At 34.3% G+C, this 25,430-nt stretch overlaps 6 protein-coding genes across 9 annotated transcripts in view; 3 read left to right on the plus strand and 3 right to left on the minus strand.

Moving 5' to 3' along the window:
* Window positions 1-491: 491 nt before the first annotated feature.
* Window positions 492-5,936, plus strand: LOC116846200 (THO complex subunit 5 homolog). The gene is made up of 11 exons (XM_032819737.1): window positions 492-754; window positions 922-1,059; window positions 1,136-1,350; window positions 1,475-1,550; window positions 1,639-1,824; window positions 1,904-2,036; window positions 2,272-2,511; window positions 2,677-2,779; window positions 3,215-3,416; window positions 3,515-3,812; window positions 3,895-5,936. Exons 1-11 carry the CDS (start codon window positions 659-661, stop codon window positions 4,209-4,211), a joined length of 2,004 nt encoding a protein of 667 aa, XP_032675628.1. The 5' UTR covers window positions 492-658; the 3' UTR covers window positions 4,212-5,936.
* LOC116846204 (dynein regulatory complex subunit 2) lies at window positions 4,380-6,329 on the minus strand. The gene is made up of 6 exons (XM_032819745.1): window positions 6,160-6,329; window positions 5,839-6,091; window positions 5,453-5,676; window positions 4,961-5,353; window positions 4,666-4,803; window positions 4,380-4,607 (listed from the first exon to the last, which is right to left on the minus strand). The coding sequence occupies exons 1-6, from the start codon at window positions 6,295-6,297 to the stop codon at window positions 4,413-4,415; spliced, it is 1,341 nt and encodes a 446-aa protein (XP_032675636.1). The 5' UTR covers window positions 6,298-6,329; the 3' UTR covers window positions 4,380-4,412.
* A 1-nt stretch (window position 6,330) lies between these two features.
* On the minus strand, window positions 6,331-10,520 carry LOC116846201 (differentially expressed in FDCP 6-like). The gene is made up of 9 exons (XM_032819738.1): window positions 9,731-10,520; window positions 9,437-9,556; window positions 9,042-9,245; window positions 8,850-8,965; window positions 8,661-8,784; window positions 8,228-8,569; window positions 7,942-8,143; window positions 7,711-7,866; window positions 6,331-7,575 (listed from the first exon to the last, which is right to left on the minus strand). The coding sequence occupies exons 1-9, from the start codon at window positions 9,827-9,829 to the stop codon at window positions 7,325-7,327; spliced, it is 1,614 nt and encodes a 537-aa protein (XP_032675629.1). The 5' UTR covers window positions 9,830-10,520; the 3' UTR covers window positions 6,331-7,324.
* A 180-nt stretch (window positions 10,521-10,700) lies between these two features.
* On the plus strand, window positions 10,701-16,142 carry LOC116846199 (protein unc-45 homolog B). Its single transcript, XM_032819736.1, has 7 exons — window positions 10,701-10,772; window positions 11,011-11,126; window positions 11,208-11,398; window positions 11,561-12,000; window positions 12,800-13,129; window positions 13,210-13,650; window positions 13,807-16,142. The coding sequence occupies exons 4-7, from the start codon at window positions 11,581-11,583 to the stop codon at window positions 15,433-15,435; spliced, it is 2,820 nt and encodes a 939-aa protein (XP_032675627.1). The 5' UTR covers window positions 10,701-10,772; window positions 11,011-11,126; window positions 11,208-11,398; window positions 11,561-11,580; the 3' UTR covers window positions 15,436-16,142.
* On the minus strand, window positions 15,863-18,855 carry LOC116846203 (cell division cycle 7-related protein kinase). 4 transcript variants are annotated; one of them, XM_032819742.1, is made up of 10 exons: window positions 18,634-18,853; window positions 18,381-18,512; window positions 17,882-18,095; window positions 17,703-17,796; window positions 17,469-17,611; window positions 17,270-17,393; window positions 17,010-17,193; window positions 16,693-16,866; window positions 16,454-16,569; window positions 15,965-16,115 (listed from the first exon to the last, which is right to left on the minus strand). In XM_032819742.1, the coding sequence occupies exons 2-10, from the start codon at window positions 18,421-18,423 to the stop codon at window positions 15,993-15,995; spliced, it is 1,215 nt and encodes a 404-aa protein (XP_032675633.1). In that variant the 5' UTR covers window positions 18,424-18,512; window positions 18,634-18,853; the 3' UTR covers window positions 15,965-15,992. The 4 variants fall into 4 exon arrangements, with proteins under 4 accessions (XP_032675632.1, XP_032675634.1, XP_032675633.1 ...); XM_032819741.1 differs by having other exon boundaries at window positions 15,863-16,115; window positions 18,381-18,853; XM_032819744.1 differs by having other exon boundaries at window positions 16,693-16,842; window positions 18,381-18,852.
* A 216-nt stretch (window positions 18,856-19,071) lies between these two features.
* The window catches only part of LOC116846202 (aspartate aminotransferase, mitochondrial), an 8,207-nt gene continuing 1,848 nt past the window's right edge, over window positions 19,072-25,430 (plus strand). Inside the window, exons 1-6 of the mRNA XM_032819740.1 lie at window positions 19,072-19,686; window positions 20,145-20,301; window positions 24,291-24,419; window positions 24,476-24,697; window positions 24,965-25,121; window positions 25,285-25,383. Of these exons, the coding sequence (XP_032675631.1) occupies window positions 19,601-19,686; window positions 20,145-20,301; window positions 24,291-24,419; window positions 24,476-24,697; window positions 24,965-25,121; window positions 25,285-25,383 (850 nt within the window). The 5' untranslated portion in view covers window positions 19,072-19,600. The remainder of the gene's footprint in view (window positions 19,687-20,144; window positions 20,302-24,290; window positions 24,420-24,475; window positions 24,698-24,964; window positions 25,122-25,284; window positions 25,384-25,430) is intronic.

The raw sequence follows: 25,430 nt of genomic DNA on the forward strand, positions 1-25,430 counted from the left end.
TTTTATTTCTCTTGAGGACAAAGTATCACCTCACGTCGCTACGAAGCTAATCCGATTACTGCTGAGACAGCTTTTACTAAAATCTGATTAAGCTAGTGAATTTTTTAAAATGGGTCGATTGAGTACCACTGTTTAGTCGGATTTCTAATCCGACAACTTATCGTAAACACCCATAATCTCTTTCATAGCGAATTCGGTTGCTTGCACTAGTGTGCACTGAGTGCGCACTAAGGCTTGTTCATAGTATGTTATTATATTTAAAGATTGTCTTAAATAATTCTCAAATAAATTTTCAAATATTTTTAACCATAATATGATATGTATAACATCCGTACGAATCATTTTATTAGTTAAAATGTTTTTAAATATGTATTTAAGACACGATCTTAAATATAAGAATGTACTGTAAACAAGCCTTAATGCGCACTCAGTGCGCACTAGTGCAAGCTACCGAATTCGCTATCAGTTTGGCGGTCATTTGACATGGCGGCGCTTTCTCTGATGTTCTCTAGATGGCGATCGAAGATATCCGGGGCTAAATAAAGATGGATGGATATAACCTCTTTCTTTGGGTGATCTTCGTGATATATTGTGAATGGAAGTACATATTTTAGAATTTGATTAGTGAAAATATTACTTAATACGTGAAATCAACAAAATGGGCAAAGAAAATGAAACGGATAGTACGAAGAAAAGGAAGAAATCTGTGAGTGGAAGCGGTGGAACGACAGTGAAAGATGGAGATATGTATAAGGTAAAAGCTGAAAGCTATGTTACGATTTGTTTATTAACAATTTTTTGTTTAGATAATTAAGTAAAACTTTTTTTCTTGCACTTACCATCAATTATATTTAAAATTAAACAGTGAAATCATACTGTTTTTATAAGATGATTGCATATAATTTACTAATCTTACTTTAGACAATAATTAGTTATGAAGAGAAGGAAGCTATTGAAAGACTACCTGAAGATGACTCTGAGTCCTTTTTGGCAACTTGCGATAATATTCGAACTGCAATGAGCAAAATAGCTAAATTAAAATCCAGTGGAGACCCAAACGTTAGTAATAAAGTTAATTATAAATTACTACTCAAACTTTAAGTTTACTATAAATAAAAATAAATTAATATTTCAGGTAAAAGATGAAATTCGTGAACTACAAATCCAGACATCTTTACATTTTATAGAATTAAAGAAACTAAATCGCATGGAAAAATTTCGTACAAAATTTGCACGTGATTCCCTTGTGACAGCTAAAAGCAGTGTAGATAGTAGACATTTGCATTTACAGAATTTACTATATGAAGTAATGCATTTGAAAAAAGAGGTTATCAAGTGTCTTCAATTCAAGTAAGTCTTATTTTTTTATGGAACTAGTTATAAAGTCTATATATTATATAGTATAAAGTTATAAAGCCTGTTGATATATTTAAGTAAATTGGATTGAATTCATAATTATTTGTTTAATATACAGATCTAAGGACGAGTTGATAGCACTTGTTTCAGAGGAAGAATTTTACAAAGAGGCTCCTGAAAGTGTTTCGCGGCCTGTATGTATTTTTTATATGTAGTTTATACAAAATATGATTTGGATAAGCAATTATTTCAGTAAGTGTTTATATAACATGTGTATTTCAGGAAATAACCAGAAATAATCCACATCAATTAAGATTAGCACGTTTGGAATGGGAATTGACACAAAGAAAGCAATTGGCAGCATTGTGCGACGAACTGACAGAAAGTAAAAAAGCAGTAGCAGCCAGTATTGATACAAAACAAACACGTTTGGATAATCTCGCACCACAGCTACGTTCAATACTGGAGGTAGCAATCTATTATTTTTCGAAAATCCTTTTGTCGAGCGTTTCTATAATTAGGAGATTTAATTCACATTTTCTTATAGGCAAGCAAACCATTGCAAGAGAGCCTTGGATTGCCACTCGATAAAATCCGACAAGAGCACCAAAAGGCATCATTACTCGCATCGCCACTTTATGTCCTGTATGCGAAGGCATCCGCTTATAGAGATGCTTATGGTATGATTAAAATAAATACTAAATATTTATATATTAATGTAGTTAATTTATAGTAATATATAAATCATAATTACATAATATAATTAAATATTTATTCAAATATGCTTATATCAAATAATTATGTATTATATTTTTTCTAAAAATATAATAAACACCCGCGTACATATGTTTAAATACATGTGTGCATATGTAATTATCTTATGAACTAAAATCTCAGCTATTCATATTTTTGTAGATAGTGCACTGCTAGTCAAAGTAGAAGGTGATGAGGACGAAGCGAAACGTGCGAACGGTCAGGATGGTTTACAAGAATCCGATTCAGACACTGAGAATCAATCGGAAAATATCGTGGAGGAAACGCCGGTACACAAGAAAAGACATCACAGGTTATCTCGCGAAGCCAGGCAAGAAGAAAAGAGATCTAAATTGTTGCAGCGACACCCGTTGCGTGTGAAAATTGTGATCGCTTTGAAAAGTAAGTTACAGATAGTTTACAAGAAATAAAAATACTTAAACCATATTCGATTTGAGATTGAATTGTAAAATGTGCTGCAAATTCAAAATTAACAGATTTGCTAAGCTGATTTAATAACTTTTGAAATATTAATTTTTAAGCTATATTTAAATATTAACTTTTCAGGTGAAACGAGATTGACTCTGCATTTTTATTACATGATTTATTTAAAAGTAGTTACTGTAGAGTCGAATCTTGAAACGGAAGAATTAGGAAGTATTAGTGCTGGGTACGTATATATATATTTATTACTTCAGTTACATAGCTAAGAAGGGACTTGAGGAAGGGATTTGTAAAAAATTTTCTTATCCACACTCATCCTTTCATACCTCTACTATCGTTTTTATACAACTAATATTCTTATTCTAATATCACAAATTTTACTCAAACTTCATCCTATTATAATGCTTTTTTATTCCTAAACTTATCCCTATATCATACACGTTACCTCGTGATCTTCTTCTATCTTAATCTATTTCATTTATCATTTATTACTACTCAAATTTACCATTACACATTTCCTAATCCTTTCTCTCTATAATCTACATCCTATGGGTGTGTAAAATTTGATTATTTAAATACTAGTATGTACATACAATGGCCACACAGCATTTTAACATACTCACTTTATCCGGTAATCCTTCAAGTTGCTTTTAATCAACAGGGACATGTTAGTATCAGAATCGATTCTTCGAGAGTTGTATCCACGGGACTTGGGATTAGAGAGTCCAAATCCTGCCAATCATTATCAACTGTCGCGACATAATTTGGGTCCATTCTCATCGTTGGGATTAGGTATTCCCTATAGATGGGCACAGAGAATGGCTGGTCTGACTTTCGTCTCACCTGATGCGCGTGAACAAAAGGTATACATGTCGTGCATTATTTAAAATACGATTTGTTAATCAATAGACGCAGTTAGATCATTGTTTAGCTAAAATTTCATTTTATTGTTGACATATAGCTCACAAGTCAAGAATTGAGTCAAGATTGCGTCGAGAGTGTCTTGAAAGAAATCAAGCGGCGCGTAAAAGCGAGATTGGACTTGTGTAAAGAAATACGACACCTCGAGTCCGGCAATCTACCAATCCTCGTCAGCACGACGGATCCGATGCCGCAGAAGATCTCTACGTCACTGCATCGATTCACGACCATGACTTGGAAGAGTTACTCGAATTACGTCTCTTCGTCGACTTTCTGTCAACGGGAACTACTGTCGTCTATAGATATTTTCTACGAGGCTGTACTCCGACGTGGAAGCAGTAAGATTATTTTTAATATTAAAAGTGAAACAACACAGTAACGAAATCTAGAATGTGCCGTGCATTCAAAATGATCTTTCAGGTGAGCTCGTGGCGAGAATCGCTATCAAACCAGATTATCCGAAAATAGCGCCGGTATTCAGCGTCAGTATCAGCCCTATGGTTCCGGCATCGGCTGATATCGTCAGAGACATTGAGAGAGAAGTCAATGTGATGTGGAAGAAATCACCGACATTAATTGCGCAGATACAGCGCCTGAGAGCATGTTTCGACATCTACTTAGAGACGGAGAGCATGGCACCGAAAGAGAAAATATTCTTCCATCCTGTGAGAGGAAGGACTCGCGCTCGACCATACAAATACTTGCCGCTGGGAGGAGGCATATTTACTCACCGTTAGATAATAAATTATTTCTCACAATATCTGCTCCTTGATTCTCCAGTGTCTCGTACGTAGAAAATTGGACTATTAATTATAAGAGAAATGATAAAAATAGTCTTACTTTAAGTGTCTAATTACGTATATTTTTTCATTAACTTTCAATTATCAAAGAATATTGAATTTCTTTTTGGATATAGTAGAAATATAAGTACTATACTTTCATACGACAACAGAAGTAAATGGCCGTGCAGCCGGAGTTCTGGAAACTGTTATGAGATATGTACGCAATGTGTTTCTCAACTGTTTGTTTTCGAACGACAGCTTGTCACACTCTTTCTTCATAAAAATATTGTCGGCTTTAATGTAATTATACTGTTCCCAAAATTTCTCCAACTTGTCAAACGGCTCCGACATCTATGAAAGCGATTTCGTATAGCAACTTTTCAACACTCATTTCTTACATGATACTTACGCAGCTAGTAAAAGCTATCCTGGATCCTGTATCGCGTAGAGTGTATTTTTGAACAGTTAGCGAAAATGGCTCTAAGTTCGAACACATTTTTAACAACGAAAGCAGCATCGTGCCTTTCTCTGAAATTCTCTGCAACTCCTGCAAATCAAATATCTTAAAAAATGCATATCTTTCAAACTATAATATTTAAGCTCTCTAAATTTTCAATTTAGTATAACAATAATGAATCAGAGTTGGATAATTTTTGAAAATAATTATCTTTCATATAAAACTTGAAAGAGATGGTCTCTCTTACTTTCAGAACACTGGCGCTGATAATGGTTAATTTTTTCAATTGTGTAGCGTCCAGCATTCGTACCATCGAGAATTCCTGCCTCAAGCTCTGAAGTCTCTTCCCCATCTGCACAATGTGATCCTTAAGTTCCGTTATAGTCTGTTCGCGTTTCTGTGCTAATGCTTGCATGTCCTGTTTTAGATTTTTAATCACGTTCTGCAATTGTGTGTGTAATTTCGGATATTGCGCCACATCGGCATGATAAGCATCGTCTTGTTCCTTCAAGTACTCATACTGTTTTCTTTTGTCTCTTGTGCTTCTTTCGTACTCGGTTATCGTCTCATTAAGCTGTCGCCACAATTTCTCAATCTCATTAGAAGTGTATTGCATTAAATGCGATACGGAGTCTTCCTTCTGAAATAAAAAATATTTTCGGATGGAAAAATTAATTTGTTACAAAATAATAATGAAATATGTTATTTTGTTGCAAAATAATGAAATATATGCCCATACCAGATATACAACACTATATGTGTTAATGGCATTTTGAATTTTCGTTTGCGTTAGTGTGTGTTCTATCTGTTTATCTTGCTTAAAGATTATACTTTGCACTTGTTCGCAACGTTGTTCTAGATTCTTTCGAATTCGATTCAATTCTTCCACCTCGTTTGAAGCGATATGATCACGTTCATGTACGAAGGACCCATGTAATCGAGTACATATTTGCTTGTACTTTCCTATATGTGATATTAATAAGTAAATTTTACAAAAATGAAAATTAGCATAATGTTCAAAATTCTATTTGGAACTTGGAATTAGAATTTTCGATCAGGAATTAAAATATTCGACTGTTTTATGCACAAATTTAGACGATATTACGCTAGATGTATGAGAACTACCGAATATGAGATCTATTATTTGAATATGAGCCTCTTGTAGCCTTCTGTGATCCAAATCTGCCGCATCTAACTCGTTATATAAACGTTGTATTATAGAATCCTTTGTTTTCATCATGCGATCGAAATTTTTCCACATATACTCCATGTCTTCGCGAAGCTCCTTGCACTTGATTCGTCGTAGAATAAATCTCCATTGTTCGTTGATTTTCGCAGTATTTAATCGCGAGAATGCTTCTTCACGTTTTAACTTATTCTGTGTGCGAAAGAATTTACCATTTACAGAATCGCATTCAGATCATGTTTTAACTATACACTTAGTACCTTTGTAAAAGCTGCAATCAGCTGCTGTTTGCGTCGTTTGGCCTCTAATTCCAATTCTGCTCGATGCTGCAAGTAACGAGCACGTTCCTCGTCGCTCATGCGAGCCAGCTTACTTCCTTTTCCCTTTTTCTTTGGCATCTTGTGACAAACGAATGATCTCTTACACTCGTATTTTTTATAAATTAATATCCAAATCGTTTATTCATAACAAGATACAATTTCTTCTCAAGGATAACAACACACTGGGACTGCCGTGGTCAGCCATGTGCAGTAGATGTTTGATCAATAACGATCGAGCTCTACTTATAATTAGTAAAAACTGTATTTTATGTCACTTATATAAAAATACTATATAAAATTTTATCCGACTCGAATCTAATTCGAATCAGGTAAAATATTAGGAAATTTTTCTTTTATTCGGAAATTTTTAGTCTGTTTTGTAAGATATAATAAAAAATATTCTATACCGTGTGTGTACATTAGAAAAGTTTTCGCAGTTTTATGTATACGTATGTCAACGGAATTAGAATTAAATTTGCGTTAAATATTATCTTTTTAGATAATCTAAACAAACTCTCTATTACTAGAAAGTGAACGATAGTGGATGTGTCATTGAACATATCCAACGCATGACTTTGTAATAAATCTACAAAATAGTTGCTGAATGTCCTGCTGTGACAGATTGTAGCTTATATTGAGACACAAAAAAAATATTCAGCAAAAATGATCGAGAATAAAATTTATCTACACTATCTAATATACATTGTATGAATTGTATCTATATTAGAAGTGTGGAAATGTATTTTGCATTTATAACATCTGCAAACGTTGCATCACGTTTTTGGACGATCAATAATGAAGAGATTCGCATAAACGATATGTTTGTATACACGTAATACTAATACTATGCAATACCGATATTTTTTGGCTAAAATCGCAGTCGAGGCAAGTAGATGATGTCGGGGAATAAGGAACTATCGAATTCGTACCCTGATCTAAGCTCGCGTGTAGAAAATCTCCTGTGTTTTTCATGGAGCTAAAGTAGAGTTGCCTCAACGTTTTTATCAGACTCTTTGTATCGTTGTATTTGGTGGAAAGCTTAAATGCAACTTGGACGATAAATGCGTTCTCTTCTTCAACTTTTTGATGAGCGCGCCCATATATATCAGAGATTCTTCTGCAACGTAATGGGTCTGCTGTTTTCAAGTTTTTCTAAAAGCGGTCTCTCCTTCGTTGTTGGTATGAAGCTCTGAGTGCGTCTGATTTTGTCACCTCCTCTCAGCGGTCGCGCTACAATTTGAGCTTCCAGCAGAAGCTGAGCCTCCTCGGCGCGTTTCACCTTCTCACACGCGGCGCGCAATTCAGTGTCCAAGTGTTGTCTCTCTGCCTCCAGTTGCTGCAGTCGCAAACTGGCGTCTAAAGATTGAAATAAGAAGATAGAATGAAGATAGATACCAGGAGAAAAATATGAAAATAAAAAAATGAAAAATAAAATTCTAAAAGATATAAAATTCACACCTAGATAAGAAGTATGCATTTTAGAGCTCTTACCTTGCAACTGTCGCTCATTCTCCTGTTGCATTCGCTCAAACTCTAGTCTCTTCATTTTCTCCATCTCCAATAGTTTTTGTTGCTCTTCCTGCAGCTTCTCTAGTTGTTCCCTTTTGTCCCATTCCTCACGTAAAACTCTCGCTTGCAGACTTCGTACTGTGATATGTGTAATATATTTAAATCGTATGATCTCTGGTAACGATGTAGCATGATGAAATTGAATACACTCACCTATCTCCTCGTCACGTAAAGCTTGTTTCTCCTCTTGCAATAGCAACTCCAGTTTATGCTTCACATCCTCCAACTGTTGTACCTTAGCACATTCCTCTTTCGACAAAGCTTCCAGTTTCCGAGCCTGTATTTCAGCAGCAACTCTAGCTTGTCTTTCATGTTGGAGTTCCAGCTTGGTCTCCTCTTTCTCTTGCTTAGTTGCCTGATACAAATACATAAGAATGTACATTAGTATATTCATAATAATGATATATTTAACTAGATCTTTATTCATCATTAATTGTACCTGTCGTAAGGATCTCCTTTGATTGGCCAAACTTCTCTGGTAACCTATCTTTTCGCCCGAATGCTGAATAGCAGTTTGCAAAGCCGCGAGCCACTGCAGCCTACCCTTGTGATCTTCTGCCATTAGTTCAATGCATCTGTGCTCGGGAGTGCTAAGCACGAATCTTCTATCAGGCTTGCCACTATTATTCAAAGCATCTGCCCAGCAATTAGCGTTCAGCACTATTAAGCCAGATGGGTCTTTCTGTTGAGAATCCTTATAATATGCCAATTCGCCAGGACGCAGTACGAACCAAAAATACCGCAGCGTTGGTAATAGAAAGCCTTTCTTCATCAAGTACCCCTATTAATATAATTTCTAATCTATTAATATAATTTCTATTTAATTCGTGATTCGTAATTTTTATTATATAAAATTTAAAGTTTTGATTTACCTTCTTCACTACGTTTTCCACATATATTTGATAGAGATCATCGATTGCCTCTGTCAATGCGACATTATCCAAGGTGTTGCCAGCACTGCATTTGGATTCAAGGACTGCTAAGAATGTAGGGAACCTTGGGAATATATTTTTCATAAGTGATGTGCGATTCTATCTTTAACTAAATGAATAAAAAGTTACCTGAACATCCTAATAGCTGCTGACAGAGCTGAGAAATCTGCAGCATCCCATTGCAAACCCAAGGACATCACAAGATGAGAAGCAATTCGCGCCACTTCGTCGCCATGCATTGTTACCTAGGTTAAAAAAATAACATATTAGACGCTGAATAGTGTGAGATATGTTTATAAAAAAAAAAAGATAATAGTAAACCAGATAAGCATCCGTTGCATCAGGCTCAGTTTCAGCAAGTAGACAATAAATTCTGAATAACTGATAGACACTGTGATCCTTGAAAACTGGATGGGACCTTTCCAAATACATTTTCTTACATATCAGCCAGCAGATCTCATCTATTCCTTCTTCCAGTGCTCTCAGTGTATGTATGGAAGTAGCATCAGTGATAGAAGAGAATACCTAAGTCAGTCAACACAATCCCAAGTTAACAATATATATTATAAAATTCATAAAATTGGACTAACTGAAACAAATGCTCTTAGCAGAAGAAAAAAGGTATATTCTACGCATTTCTCTCTGAAGAAACAACATTAGCACTTGTTCAGCTTTGTCCAAATAACTCACTGATTTTTAGTCTCACAGTGCCTTACTTCTTTCTGCAAATAATAGGTATACTGATCAAATGTTAGATTTTGAGTGCTTCGATAATGCTCCAAGCCTTTCTCCACACCATACAAGTCCATTAATGTACCAATATTAGCTGTCAGAACCTATAGATAAGCAAATATAAAAAGTAAGCTCTCTATAACATTTAAATTAGATTATTTAAGATAAATTAAGCTAAGGTATGTGAAAATAATAGACATAAAGTAAGACAAATAAAATTAAACGTCAAATACGGCTAACAGATTGTCACTTGTAGCTCGACATTTTTCGATGTTTACCTTTAATTTTGACTTGGTGACTGTATTGCTAGAGTCAACTTTTAACGCATAGAACGCATGCCAAATACTATTGGTTAGGTTTTTGAACAGGTGGGCCATTGCGGTTCGTGCAGCAACAGGTGTTTATATGTCCGTCGTCTACACGCCTATTTGTTTCTCACGTCGTTATTATCATGCTTTGACGAGCGCATATCTTTAAATGGCGTTTTACCCTTTCTTCCACGCTCCGCACTTCTCTAAATGGCCAAAGGTGGCTGTCTTCTACGATGCTTTTCATTCGCTGTTATCTCTTGCGCCAAGAATGACACATACAATTGTCATTCACGTCTGTGGGGAAATTCTTCTAATTTGCTGTTTGAGAATTTGCCGTCCTCGAAAAAAAAATTTATTCTATTTGGTAATTGATTTGTACTATTCGAAAATAAAAACGTCTGCCTGATTTATCGTTGTGTCGTGCTACTTGAAACTAAAAGGTTATTGGACTTTCTGTTGCACATAAGTTAAATGATTTGTAATTTTAATGAAAATAACGAAGTTTTTTCAAAAGTATTTTACATTATAGAATAATTGAAGAGAGCCCGCAGCCATTTACTTTTACCGACGAAGTAATATTAAAGACTGTTGATCTTATAGGATTTGACAAATCAGAAGTTTCGCTATTTAACAACTTTTTGTCGGTAAATTTGTCGATAAAAATGTGTAAAATCAGTGTACATGAGAAAGAAATGAAGTTTCATAACAATATTGAATATATTTTATTCTAGGTTTATCGAGCCGGAGAGAACAGAGAGAAAAGAGAGCGATTGATTAGTGCGCGCTGACTTATATAATTATACTAGATGTCGTTGTAAGCGATCGCAGATCGCTAATTGGTTGTGCTTGACCACGCAGGATGTCGACACTTGGCCATTTCTTATATCTGCTTATAGGTTCATATTCTTGCCGTTACATTTGAAGAGGGCGCTGCAGGCGAATTTTAAAAGGTACGTAATGCAAGTTTATGGAAAGCAGCTAAAGTTGGACCGATGGGTCTCAATAAAAGGTTAGGAATACAAATTATATAAATAGAATTTATGCCCGGCATACTCTCCACGTGTTACATTTTCACAACCAAAAATATGTTAATTTGATTTTTCTATCTTGTAATTAAGCCTAACAATTGAGGTTCCTCACAAATTAAATTATGTGCTTTCAATAAATATTTGTTAATATTGACAAGAAGAGAGAAAGAAGGGTGTGTGAATAATTTTTATATCTTTTGTAATTTTTGTATCTTGCAGTAAGCAAAATTTACTGCATAACTATTCTGCATACTATTTCTCATGGCAAGGATGAAATAGTTTTCATTTGTACTATAAGCTCTGGAGCCATCTGAAATAACGCTAGATGATCAGAGGTATCATTAAGTCTATTTTTAGTTCTCACTTTTCTCGAAGATGTTTAGCTGAAAATAAACCTTCACTGTTACCGCGTCTAGATAGTTCTATTCCATTTGTGGTTGGGTGGCTTGCACAACTGTTGCTAATCCTGATCTCATTTTGAGAATGAATGCAGACTGAAGCACATACTGGTTTTCCTTGCAAATTGTGTCTGTGATAAGATCTGAGAAAGAAGTGAATTGTTCACTAAAAACTTAATCTTTTTAGTAATTGTGTCAACAAATTATAGGTGAGTTTATTTTGGGTTAAAATTTCTTTGCATTTTATTTTTGAATATTTAGCTTAACATATAAAATCATAATATAAAAACTATTATAACAATAAGTAATAATTCATGTAACAGATTTTAATACTATTTCTTTCATTTTGAAAAAAACATTTTATATTATAGAATATACTATATACTACATCATGACAAGAGCAGATAAAACTGCACAAGAGTGGAAGGAAAAAGGTAACGAGGAATTCAACAAAGACAATTGGTCAGAGGCTTTAGATTGCTATACAAATGCACTGAAACTAACAAAGGAAGACAATTCTGATAAAGCAGTGTACTATAAAAATCGGGCTGCTGCTTATTTAAAGTTAAAAGAATATGAGAACGTAATTGCAGACTGTGATAATGCCTTAAAAATATGCTCTAATGATCCCAAGGCATTGTTTCGTAGATGTCAAGCACTAGAGGCATTAGAGAAATTTGAGGAAGCATATCGGGATGCAAGATATATCATTTTATCCGATCCTAATAACAAATCTATTCAACCTATAGCTACACGTTTACATGAAATTGTACAGGAACGTTATAAAGAAAGTTCACGCATCAGTGCTAAGGTATGTATGTCATATAGGTATGTATGTTATATATCATATATATACAGGGTGAGACATTTAAAACAGGTCACCTGAATAATTCGTTTGTTTTCAACAATAGAAGGAAAAATGCCAAACAAAAATTGCTTGGTTTCGAGGGGCACATAATGTGATATTAATAATTGTTTTGTAGATGGAGGTGTAGAGGATAAGCAAAGGTCAAATCTGTTTTTTTAAATGGAATGATGTTTTTTTTATTTACATTCTGATCGAGCGTTTTATGACGAATACAGTGACCTATAATTAAAGGTCAATCAAGGTTACGCAAGGCCAGTAATGGAAAATAATTGAATGGAAAATAAATTGTTTCAAGGCACTCTTTGAAATTTCGTATCTTCTCTGCTTGTTGGTATATACTTAAACGATTACAAAAGCGGTATACCAACAAGTAGAGAAGATACAAAATTTTCGAAGAGTGCCTTGAAACAATTTATTTTCCATTCAATTATTTTCCATTACTGGCCTTGCGTAACCTTGATTGACCTTCAATTATAAGTCACTGTATTCGTCATAAAACGCTCGATTAGAATGTAAATAAAAAACATTTCATTAAAAAAAATATATTTGATCTTTGCTTGTCCTCTACGCCTCCACCTACAAAACAATTATTGACATCACATTATGTGCCCTCAAAACCAAGCAACTTTTGTTTGGCACTTTTTCTTCTATTGTTAAAAACAAACGAGTTATTCAGGTGATCTGTTTTAAATGTCTCTGTATATACAAAATAATTAAGTGCTAATATATATCTGTATATTAGGTATCGCAAATGCTGGATCTGGCCTTTAATATGAGCATAGATAAAGAGAAACGTGAGACCGCCATGAATAATTTACTTGTGCTTGCACGTGAAAGAGCTGGTGCTGAGGAAATCTTCAATGAAGGAGGTGTCTCCAAGATCACGAAACTTCTGAAAATCGAAAACAACAATGAAGTGACTTGTAGCGCGATCCGTATTATAGCCGAATTGTGTGCAAACAACGTCAGTCGAACTGAATCCATCATAAGAGATGTCGGTGTACCTTGGTGCCTGGAAATGATGAATAGTAAACAAAAAGAGAGAGTTAATGCGTCGCAATATTGCTTACAGGTGAATATGCAAGTTTGATCAAGCGAAATCTACGTAATTGTATTTATAATCGAAAATCTTACTTTATACCTTGATTTCAGACCATATTGAATGCTTACAGCGGTATGGATAATAAACCTGATTCGAAACCTAACAAGACTTTGTGCGAGAAGCATAAGAAGGAGATAGACACGATCTTGACATGCTTGCTGTATAGCGTAACAAACAGAACGATAACGGGTCTGGCGAGAGACGCGATAATAGAGCTCATTACGCGTAATATTCATTACACTGCATTGGACTGGGCCGAGCGGTTGATTGAGCTTCGTGGTCTGCAAAGATTAATGGAGGTAGCCAGTGAACTGGAAGAATACAAGTACGAATCTTCGATGGAAGTTACATCTTCTACACGAACTATCACCAGCGTGTGTTTAGCCAGAATATATGAGAATATGTACTATGACGCTGCCAAGGAGAAATTTAGTAACGCCATTGATGAATTTATTAAAGATAAATTGCTTACACCAGATATAGAGTCTAAGGTACGCCCATTGTGCCACTGTAACTTGAGATACATTAACTTTTCGATTATTCGAATTGTGCAAAGTGATTTTAGATCACGAGATTCGCGTTATTCGTAATATGATGTTAATATTAATATAGACACATTCATGGATCATTGATTGATCGATTTACAGGTGCGTGTGGTAGTTTCGATAACGACTTTATTGCTGGGTCCGTTGGACGTCGGGAACGCGATAGTGGCTAAGGAAGGGATTCTAGAGATGATTCTCGTTATGGCGGGGACGGACGACATGTTACAGCAGAAAGTCGCGTGCGAGTGCATTGTCGCCGCTGCGTCGAAGAAGGACAAAGCCACTGCAATTATAAATCAGGGTGTGAGCATATTGAAGAAATTATATCAGTCCAAAGACGACTCGATTCGGGTACGAGCGTTGGTTGGATTGTGCAAGTTGGGTAGTTCCGGTGGCACGGACGCGACCATCAGACCGTTTGCGGACGGAGCGACGAAGAAATTGGCCGAGGCTTGCCGGCGATTCTTGATCAATCCCAAAAAGCAGAAAGACATGAGGAAATGGGCTGTGGAAGGTCTATCGTATCTCACCTTTGACGCCGAAGTCAAAGAGAAATTAATCGAAGATCAGCAAGCCGTTCAGGCAATGATCGAACTTGCCAAGACCGGAGATCAGTCGGTTCTTTACGGCGTGGTCACGACACTGGTGAATCTGTGCAACGCTTACGACAAGCAAGAACTCATACCCGAAATGCTCGAGCTGGCGAAGTTCGCGAAACATCATATACCTGAGGAGCACGAGCTCGACGATGTTGATTTTGTGAATAAGAGACTGTGCTCGTTGGCCAAGGCTGGCGTGACTAGCGCCCTAGTCACCCTCGCTAAAACTGACAGCCAGAACAGCAAGGAATTAATAGCGCGCGTTTTCAATGCGATATGCAGTCAACAGGAAGTGAGAGGTATTATTGTTCAACAAGGTGCCGCGAAAACGCTGCTGCCGTTGGCGTTGGATGGCACGGACAAGGGTAAGAAACAAGCTTCGCAAGCCCTAGCTCGTCTAGGGATCACAATCAATCCGGAGGTCGCGTTTCCTGGCCAAAGGATCATGGAGGTAGTGCGACCGTTCGTAAATCTCCTGAACCCGGAGTGCTCGGCGCTCGAAAACTTCGAGAGTCTGATGGCCCTGTGCAATTTGGCCGGTGTCAATGATAGCGTGCGGAAACGCATACTGAAGGAAGGCGGTTTTCAGAAGATCGAGGCCTACATGTATGAGGATCACGACATGTTGAGACGAGCGTCCACGCAGGTGATGAACAATCTGGTAATGTGCGAAGAGACCGTGCAATATTTCGAGCAGGAGAACGACAGAGTCAAATATCTCGTGATACTTTGCGAGGACGAGGATCAGGACACTAGTATGGCGGCGGCTGGAGCATTGGCGATGCTCACATCGGCGAGCAAGAAAATTTGCGAGAAAATTTTCGACTCGACGAATTGGGCGGAATCTCTGCGCTTCTTGCTCGCTAATCCGAACGGCGATGTGCAGCATCGAGGCGTCGTGATAGTGCTAAATATGATGAGAAGCACGAAGGACGTCGCCGCGAAGCTCATTGATACGGATATAATGGAGATACTAATGGCGTTGAGCAAGAACGAAAATGTGCAGAATGATAAAGTCAAGGAATTGACGACTACTGCTTTAGACGCCGCTGCTGAATGGAATCTAATCAAGAAAAACGTCGAAGAGGAAGAATCGTCACAAGGCACTAGTAACACAGAACATATCGATTGAGGACATTGATATGTGCATAAGACGTTTGAATATTAATTTAATATAGAGTCTGAATATCGTGTATTTAAAAATCAAGTGTCTTAAATCATATACACACACATATATATATGTGTGCGTATGTATGTATGTACGTATATGTATTACAGTTTAGTCTTTGCAATTTTATAATTTTAAATATATTTAATGTTATATATTTATATAACAATAGTTTTGTGTAATTGATATTTATATATATTTATATAGATTAAATATATGATTAATATTTTCGTGTGACTTGTGTCTTGATAATTTGCCAAATTATCAAAGTTTAAAGTATCTACTTATAAAAATATTTAACAGGTGATACATATTCAAAGAAATTGTAAATTATTGGGTTGAGCTATCTATAAATAACATTTAACAAACATAAAATTAAAACGCATAACAATAAAATGGAATACCATTAAGGTATTTATTTGTACGCTAATGATATATATGCGCGTGAAAAATATATATACATATAAAGTTTGAATTAAATATACTTAGTTTTATAAATATTTTACAGTGTTTTGTATATATCACGAACTCAAAAATGGGTGAGATAATGCTTGCTCTGCAGTGATACGTGTTTTGTAGTCTAGGTCTAGAAGTTTCGTCAAAAGATGATACGCTTCCTTGGGATATTCGATATCTGGCAATACCTTAAAAAATTTCACCAGTAATTTCAACATATTACAAAATAAAAATTATCACCGAAGCGATAGGAGAAAGTTAATTGTAATTTTCTTTTACTTTTTATAAAGAGTACTCCTTGTCATGTTATCTTCAGTTACACACAGTATCTTCCAATGAGTCAAAATTAAATCACTATTGACGAGGATTCTACCAATTTTCATCGATTTAATACTATCTATTGATATTCTTTGACCAAAGAAAATTCAAGATTATTGCGCTGCGTGTCTGATTATATTCAACTTTCTCCTACGCGATATATTGTTTCGTTAAATAATAAATAATTTAAAACACGAACAAAATATACCTTCTTGCATGTACTATCTCTATCATATGTCATGCTTCTATTTCTTTTCTGTAACTTTTGACATAGGGGCATAATGTCAATGCCTGGTAAATTATTGCTAAAAATAACTTTTTTACCTGAGTAAAAAATACAAATGAAAAATATAATAAAGAAGATTAAGAAGTATATAAGTGTAATAAAAAATGAATGACTTGAAATAAAGACAAATCATCATTGTAATCGTGACGCTTTTAATATACCTAATTTTTGCGCACACTGCTGCAGTTTACAAGTTCCAAACATCGACGTTATTTCCGCTAAAGCTGTACAGTCATCCGGGGAACGGAAAAATGGTTGCGTGCTACTCAGTATACATAGCATCATCACACCACTAGCCCAAACGTCAATCGCTGAAAATTTGCTTTCCTTCTTCACTTGTTAGAGATATAAAATTAGTTTACTAATGCCGTGGAATTATTAAGTTAAATAAATTCATGTTCAGTCGTTTCATCTTTTCTAGCGTAGAAACGAAGCAATGAATACACATCTTGATCAAACTAATATTATCTTTCAATACCTGAAGTTTGTGAGGGATGTTTCAATAAAACTTCTGGAGCGCGGAAACCGGGTGTACCCGCACGAGGTGCCTGTTCCTGTGGTTTTGTTGAGCATAACGAACAAACTCTTGGTTTGCCAAAACACATACATTTGTTATCTCCAATTCTTTTTGTGGTAATGTTCAACTTAAGATTCATATTATTCTAGAACAGGTTACAGAATAAAGTATAGGAAGAACCAGAATATTATAATATTTGCTTGTACTAAGCGTTATATTACTTCGTCCAATCTTTTCCGTTTCATGGCTGGTATTATCTCTATGTTTTTTATGTTAGTTTCTTTCGCAGCTTTGAAATTTTCCACACTACTTTGTTGAGCAAGACCAAAGTCTATTAATAAATATCTATATGAGGAAAATTAACAAAACATTATTTCACAGTTATAAAGAAAAAGTGTGCTAATTCTTATACAAACTTACCTTCTATTAATACGATCATAGAGAAAATTACTTGGTTTGACATCTCTATGGATGATATTGAATTTGTGAACTCTTCGTAGAGCACTTAGTAGAGCTCTCATGTAATTCTTTGTTTCTTCAACAGTCATGTCTCTCACATAATCCTAATCATAATTACAGTATAATGAAAAAATTTTGCAAAATTTTTATTCAGTATAAAATAATGCAAATATTAATACAATCTTAAAAACTTACTGGGAATTTATCATGTCTCATATATGGCATTACAAATACTACTGAGCCATGATTTCTCAAGCACAATTCTAAACCAACAACATACTCTTTACCTCTGAAACAAACAAATCATTATCAATTTTGTCAATTTGTATTAATATACATTAAATAAGTTTTTGTGCTAGTTTTGTCTAATATACCCTATCTGTTGCAGACATCTCAATTCACGTTCAATTCTTTCAGGATGACAAGTGGGAATCAAGTGTTTCAATGCAAATTTCTTCCTTCCATTAGAAGACTTTATAGTAGCCAGAAAAACAGAACTAAATGCACCTTCCCCAACTTTGCAATGTATATGGAATAATTCTCCTAATAGTGGAATTGATTTCCTGAGATTTGCACAGATGTCTTTAGCTACAATACAGTATATATACACAATGGTTTAATTTCTCTTATTTTAGGAAGTACATAATTAAAACACACACACACACACACACACACATATATATATATATATATATATATATATATATATATATATATACAATATATGTAAAATATGGTAGATACTTAAAAAAATGTTAATGTAATATAAAGAGAAAAAGTTATGCGATATTAACACAAGAATAAAACAATATCTATACGTTCAAAATTTTATGAAACATCAATGTATATATTTTTATTCACATAATACAATACCGTCATCATTTTCATCATTTTCGTACACATTGTCGATTTCCATCCTGCGAACTTGCTTTCTACAAACTTGCTTTCTCCTTGTAGTTACGAATTACTTGTTTCATCAATTACTTTTAGATCTGTAATATAACACTAAGAAAAAGAAGAGAAATTTAATAAGGAATAATTAATCATATATAAATATATGAACCATATGGGCAAAAAAGACTTTTCAACATTCTTTTTTCACTGATAAGAAAAATGGTATAACTACTTGGAATAAATATCTGTTTAACCTATCATTGATAGGTCATACTACGAGCTCAATTTGGCGGTATAAATAGTGGCGGCTCCTAACGGAGAAACTAATGGTCTATGCTTTTAAGCTGTATGGTAAATTGGTGTAATAAGTTAGAATGAAACAACAATATTTTTTTCTCATTCTAATTAATGCACCAGTTCGGCAGTGCAGTTAAAAAGAACAGACTACATATAGAAGGCCCTTAAGCCTATTTTACAATGGTAGTAAGTAATAAGAAGTAGGAAGTAAGAGTAAGAAATTGACCAATTATAGTCGAATATGAGAAGAATAATCAATTATGATTGGTCAATTTCTTACTCTTACTTCTTATTTTTTTCGCTTACCATCATTGTAGAATGGGCTTTATAGCGCGTAAGCGCACAAACGTGGCATTAATGTACACGACTTTAAGGAAACATAACCTTGGCAAGAGTAAAAATTGACTGTTTTCAAATGTATTGTGCAGTATTTTGTGTCAATTAATTGTTAAATTTTCGGAGTTGTAGACGAAATGATGTGGAGAATTTCAAAAATGCATTTTAAATCTTTAAGAAAAAAAAAGAAAAAAGATGGCTTGCTTTTTTACAGAAAGAGAGTATATTGTGAGGTAACTCGATTAAATTCGTTATAAATTTCATCAGTTACATCATATAACACCAACATATCGGAAAGAATGTTTCTAAGATGTTTACACGTGATAAAAATAAGAAAGAATTCGCAATAGTGCTGATTCGTAATAATCATGCTGATAACGGGAAGCTGTTGATGAACGTTTTCCGATATATGATCATGTGACGCATAACGAGTCGCCCTCGTCGACTCGTCAAGTTGTATGATTCCGTAGACGTCAGTGTTCCGGTTCGGTGAAGTTAAATCGAGGTTAACTTTCGTTCAAATTCAAAAAAAAATCAAGGAGATCACGAGAGAAAATTATTGCTAAATGGCTCATACAACGAGGCTGATCGCAACGAGCGCTAATTTAAGGAATACTTGCAACTCTCTGTCAATGGCTGTACGATCCGCAAGGTATTGTAAACTTCCAGTGGATGCAAATTTTCATCGTGGATCTATGACCTTTTGTCCTTCAAAAAATTGCTTAGATTTTATGACGAAATGACGATTTTATAATCAAATTCTCTAAAAATATCGTTGCTTTTGTTATTTTGGTCTTGATACTTTAATCGTTAATACATTGGTTAATTAAATTAATTTGGAAGTTTAAGTAATCTATTAAACAGCCTGATTTTTTATGCTATAAAACTGCTGTGATATTCTATTGTAATTTGTAAATTTATTTTGTAATTAAATACACCTTTTTGTATCCCATACATATTTTTTTGTATCGCATATGGTTTTTAATTCATTTTACCCAGTTTGTCTTATATCGTATATATATCTTATCTCTGTTATACAATCAAAGATAGTTATTAAAGAACACTAGATATAATTTTATGTATTACAAGATATAATTTTATGTATTACAGCTCATGGTGGTCTCAAGTAGAAATGGGACCACCAGATGCTATTCTGGGAGTCACAGAAGCATATAAGAGAGACCAGAATTCTAAGAAAATTAACTTGGGTGCAGGTGCATATAGAGATGATAATGGCAAGCCATTTGTCCTTCCTAGTGTCCGTAAGGTTAGTCTAAAAGTCAAATACTGTTTTTTTTCTACAAAATTACACACACACACACACACGTGCGCGCGCATGTGTGTTGATGTGTAAAATTCTTTGTGTGTCTATATACAGGATGAGGAAAAAGTATGGAAACCCTGAAAAATCTAAAAAAATATAAGTTTTACAGAAAAATGTTTCAAATAAAAGTTGTAGGATTTAAAAAGGTTTATTCAATAGTCTCATCAGTTTGACCCTGGCTGGCGTCGTTAAGGTGAAGTCAAAGTCACCTTGAATTTTTAAAATGGAACACCCTATTTTTTATTGCATATTCTTATAGCTTATCTCAAGAGCTTTCCAAAACACTATAATAATATATTTTTTCGTCAAGAACTTTTCGAGTAATAACACTTGAAATTTCCAGCACTTTGACATAGAATACAAAATATCTCGTATAATATTCATCTTTCGATTATCTTGCTTTAATACTTTTTTGCACAGAATAATGAGACAAATTAAGGGGAGAATTCGGTTTTTTTGGCCAAAACTATAGTAAAATTTAGGAATTTTTTTTTCAGAAACTAACTATTCAATTAATTTGAAATTTGCACCATGTTTTTATCTCAAGGCTTCGTCGCGCTGATCTTTCAAGCTGGTATTGATCTCGCTCTTCGGAATATATTTTGGCTTTTTCTCCTATAACTATTCCTATCGTTGTCATAGTTTTAAGGACAGCATAAAAACCTTCATTAAAAATTTCGGTTGTTAAATAAACCGCGATTTCAATTATTTTTGATCTACAATGAAGATGTTAGGCGCGAATCGCCAAACTGTAGAGTTAAAACTCTCGTTATTATTTTGAATTTCACCACCCAAACATCTTTCTAACAATTCTCTTGATGATAAATCTTTGAAAATTGGCTTTATGGCTTGCTGAATATCTTCATGTAGTGGCGGTTCATGATCGAATTTATCAAGAGTGTTATTAGTTTCGGTTACGCGCCATTTACACCAACTATCTGGCCCCATTGGACAATACATATGTTGTGGATTTTTATTTGTCGAGATTTTATGATAAAATATGGCCCACACAGCATTATATATATATTATCAACAGAGTCTGGATGTCTTCTGATTGCCAATCCGTAATAAATTGTCAATTTTTTTATCAATGTATCTGTCAATTTATTTTTTCCTCCAAGTTTGTGAATTGGTTTTACATTTCTCAACCATGAATCCATTCGCTTCTCCACGTGTCCTACGCATTCTTTTTTCTTTACTTGTAAATCATCACTGTAAATATTAATATCTAACAGAGCTTTAAAAGTTTTTGAGTCTCCATTACCAATATAATAAGCGTATTTCACTTGGAACAATTCCCAGGATCGTTGAAACATTTCTTTTACAGCGTCAACTTCCATCTTTCCGACTGATCCTTCATGATTTGCAGTACATTCTTCTGTATGTTCATCTAGCCAAATGAAATATTCCGGAGTCTCGCATTTAGATTCCCATACTTTACAAGCATGACAATAAGCAGATTTTATAACGAGGTCAACTACTTGTATATTTTCCGATAAGGGTCGTGATTCCAAACAATGAACTGAAACCTCTCTTCTTCCATGTTCCATCGCCAAAAAGTTATCTCTGCTATTGGTTTGCCATTTTCAGAATTTTTAATTTTTTCTTCTACTGCTTTTCTTCTCAATATATCAAAAATAGTTTTTGCTCCAATATAAATATAAATAAATTTATGCCTTTTTTACCAACGCCCAATAGTCTCATGACGAATATAACAAGTCTCCTATTTATCTCACGATTTATTATCTATCAAAGAGCAGGAATTTATATATTTTGTGTTGCACTTGCACTGAACTGCTATTTTAAAACCTAAACCACGAATACTAGATTCGCCGAAACGTACTTGTTCTTTGCATTCTTTGCAAATAACGAACTGAGATATCATAGTAAAAACCGACAAGAAAGCGATGATACGATAACCATGACCTGAGTCCACACACTATAATTTCCTCGTCTTGAGTACTGGATAATTTTTGAGCTGATGTATTTGCAAATAAAGTATCCGCTTCCCGAGTGTGAATATTACCCACAAATTTTCTTTTTTTATTTCTATTAGCACGTGCATGCGTATTTCGTGAATGTTTGCGATCCATTGTTTTATTGCTTTTTTCGTGCGTACGTCCATTTTACTCGAAGGTTAAACGACTACTGAGGATTTCGAATAACACAACAGTCAACTGTTCCTAGACTAACGTCTCTAGACTAACCTGATCCTGATCTTTGTGTTGAAAACAAAGCCTGAGCAGCTGTTGCCCGTTACAAGTTTTAAATCTGCGTTCGGTTCAGTTAAGACCGACTCATAACTCCGGAAGTCTTACGAATTTTGAAATGAAATTTTCTGGAGATATTTTTGAGATGATAAACTAAAATATTCCGTAAAAAAAAAATCGATTTTTTTTATCCGAAAAACCGAATTCTCCCCTTAATTGGCTTAAAAAAAACACAAAAAATTTTTTATATTATGTAAAAAATTTTTGTTTTTTTTACGTCAATTAATTTGTCTTATTATTCTGTGCAAAAAAGCATTAAGGCAAGATAATCGAAAGATGAATATTTTATGATATATTTTGTATTCTATGTCAAAGTGCTGGAAATTTCAAGTGTTATTACTCGAAAAGTTTTTAACGAAAAAGTATATTATTATAGTGTTTTGGAAAGCTCTTGAGATAAGCTATAAAAATATGTAATAAAAAATAGGGTGTTCCATTTTAAAAATTCAAGGTGACTTTGACTTTACCTTAACGACGCCAGCCAGGATCAAACTGATGAGACTATTGAATAAACCTTTTTAAATCCTATAACTTTTATTTGAAACATTTTTCTGTAAAACTTATATTTTTTTAGATTTTTCAGGGTTTCCATACTTTTTCCTCACACTGTATATACAGGGTGAGCTATTTTAATCTACGGATCCAAATTGCTCCTAAAATACGCCAGCTACAAAAAAATGGTTAAGACAAGAATTGTAGAGGACAACGGGGGTCATTTTACCGTGCTAATAATTTTGACCTTCAGATCGATTTTCAAGGTCATTCGAAGATCAAAGTCATTTTTTTAAATTAGAACCTCTATTTTTGATACCGGATTCGAAAAGAGCAGAAAATTTTATGTTAAAAATGATATTTAGATTTTTTTTCTGAGTCCAAGAAGGTCAAATAAAAAATGATTAAAAACAACTTAGAAGCTGTTAATGTTGGATACTTGAAAGATGTTGTTTTTACTCAACGGACTACAACAAAGATATGATGGAACGAATTCGTAGAGCTTTCGCAGCCATTCCTAGAGACACTTTGCTTTTAACAGTGAGAAATTTTGAACGACGTTTAAATTTGTGCCTTGAAGCAGACGGAGGCAACTTTGAACAGTTACTCCGTGGGTAATTATGATAAATTGCAGTTATGGTGAGAGGCAACGGGACTCACGATAATCAAGCACCCCAAAGGAAACAGAACTTACTACGTCCACGTCGTTGTTTCCGGGTAACACTAAAAGTATTAAATTAACATCTTCCAAGTTCTTGATTTGACCTTCTTGGACTCAGAAAAAAAAATCTAAACATCATTTTTAACGTAAAATTTTCTGCTCTTTTCGAATCCGGTGTCAAAAATAGAGGTTCTAATTAAAAAAAATGACTTTGACCTTCGAATGACCTTGAAAATCGATCTGAAGGTCAAAATTATTAGCACGGTAAAATGACTTCCGTTGTCCTTTACAATTCTTGTCGTAACCATTTTTTTGTAACTGGCGTATTTTAGGAGCAATTTGGATTAAAATGGCTCACCCTGTATATGTAAATATAATTATATATATAATATATATTATATGTGTGTGTGTGTGTGTGTGTGTATGTGTGCGTGTGTATAATTATTTATGCAATTAAAAAAAAATTATATTTTCTGTAAAAAATATAATTTATGTTTGATTGGTGACAGGCAGAAGAAAAGATAAAAATTAAAGAAATGGATAAGGAGTATTCTACAATTGCTGGTAGTGCTGAGTTTTGCCAACACAGTATTAATCTAGCTTTAGGAGATGGAAATGAAGTTATAGCAAATGGACTGGTGAGTACTATATCACAATTATTTATAGTTTTTTCTTTACAAAAGCATTTTTTCAGAATGCTACAGTTCAAGGAATTTCTGGCACTGGTTCTTTATTTGTTGGGGCACAATTTCTGTCTCATCATTTCCCAGGTAACAAGGATATATACCTGCCAACTCCTTCCTGGGGAAATCATACTCCATTATTTAGACTCGCTGGGCTTACGGTTAAGTCGTATCGTTATTACGATCCGAAGACCTGTGGTTTGGATTTTCAAGGAGTGATGGAAGATATATCTGTTAGTATAAAATCCTTATAAAAGAAGAATATCATTATTCTAACTCACAAAAAGCTTGCTGTTATCTTACTAAACATAATTAATCTTTATATGCTAAGGAAAGAACATAATTTCATAATATTAATGATTAATATCCCTCAAAAAGTCAATAAAAAAAATTGATAATTTTTATAATTATTTGCATCAAATTAATATTACATTATATTCGTTAATGTCACAATAATCCTTGGGTTATTAATACTTACTAATTGATGTTTCCATCGACAGAACATTCCCGAAAGATCGATTATCCTTCTGCATGCTTGTGCTCATAATCCAACTGGCGTCGATCCCAAACCAGAACAATGGTCCGAGTTATCTGCTTTGATTAAGAAGAAAAACCTATTTCCGTTTTTTGATATGGCGTATCAAGGTTTTGCCTCAGGTACGTACGAATTACTTAAAAAGTTACTAATAATTAACTAATATAGTTATCTTCAATTATTTCACAGATAAATTTATGAGTCAGATTATAAAACGAATTTGAATTGAAGAATTTTACCACTTTGTAATTTGTTATTTTATCTTAAAATATTTTTTACCTGTAGGAGATCTTACAAAAGATGCTTTTGCGGTTAGATCGTTCATCAAGGAAGGCCACAAAGTTGCCTTAGCTCAATCTTACGCGAAAAATATGGGTCTATATGGTAAGTATGTGTGTGTGTGTGTGTGTGTGTGTGTGTGTGTGTGTGTG

The sequence above is a fragment of the Odontomachus brunneus genome, unplaced genomic scaffold (genome assembly GCF_010583005.1).
Source record: "Odontomachus brunneus isolate Ranch 3 - 2012 unplaced genomic scaffold, Obru_v1 Obru_scaffold_062, whole genome shotgun sequence".
NCBI lineage: Eukaryota > Metazoa > Arthropoda > Insecta > Hymenoptera > Formicidae > Odontomachus > Odontomachus brunneus.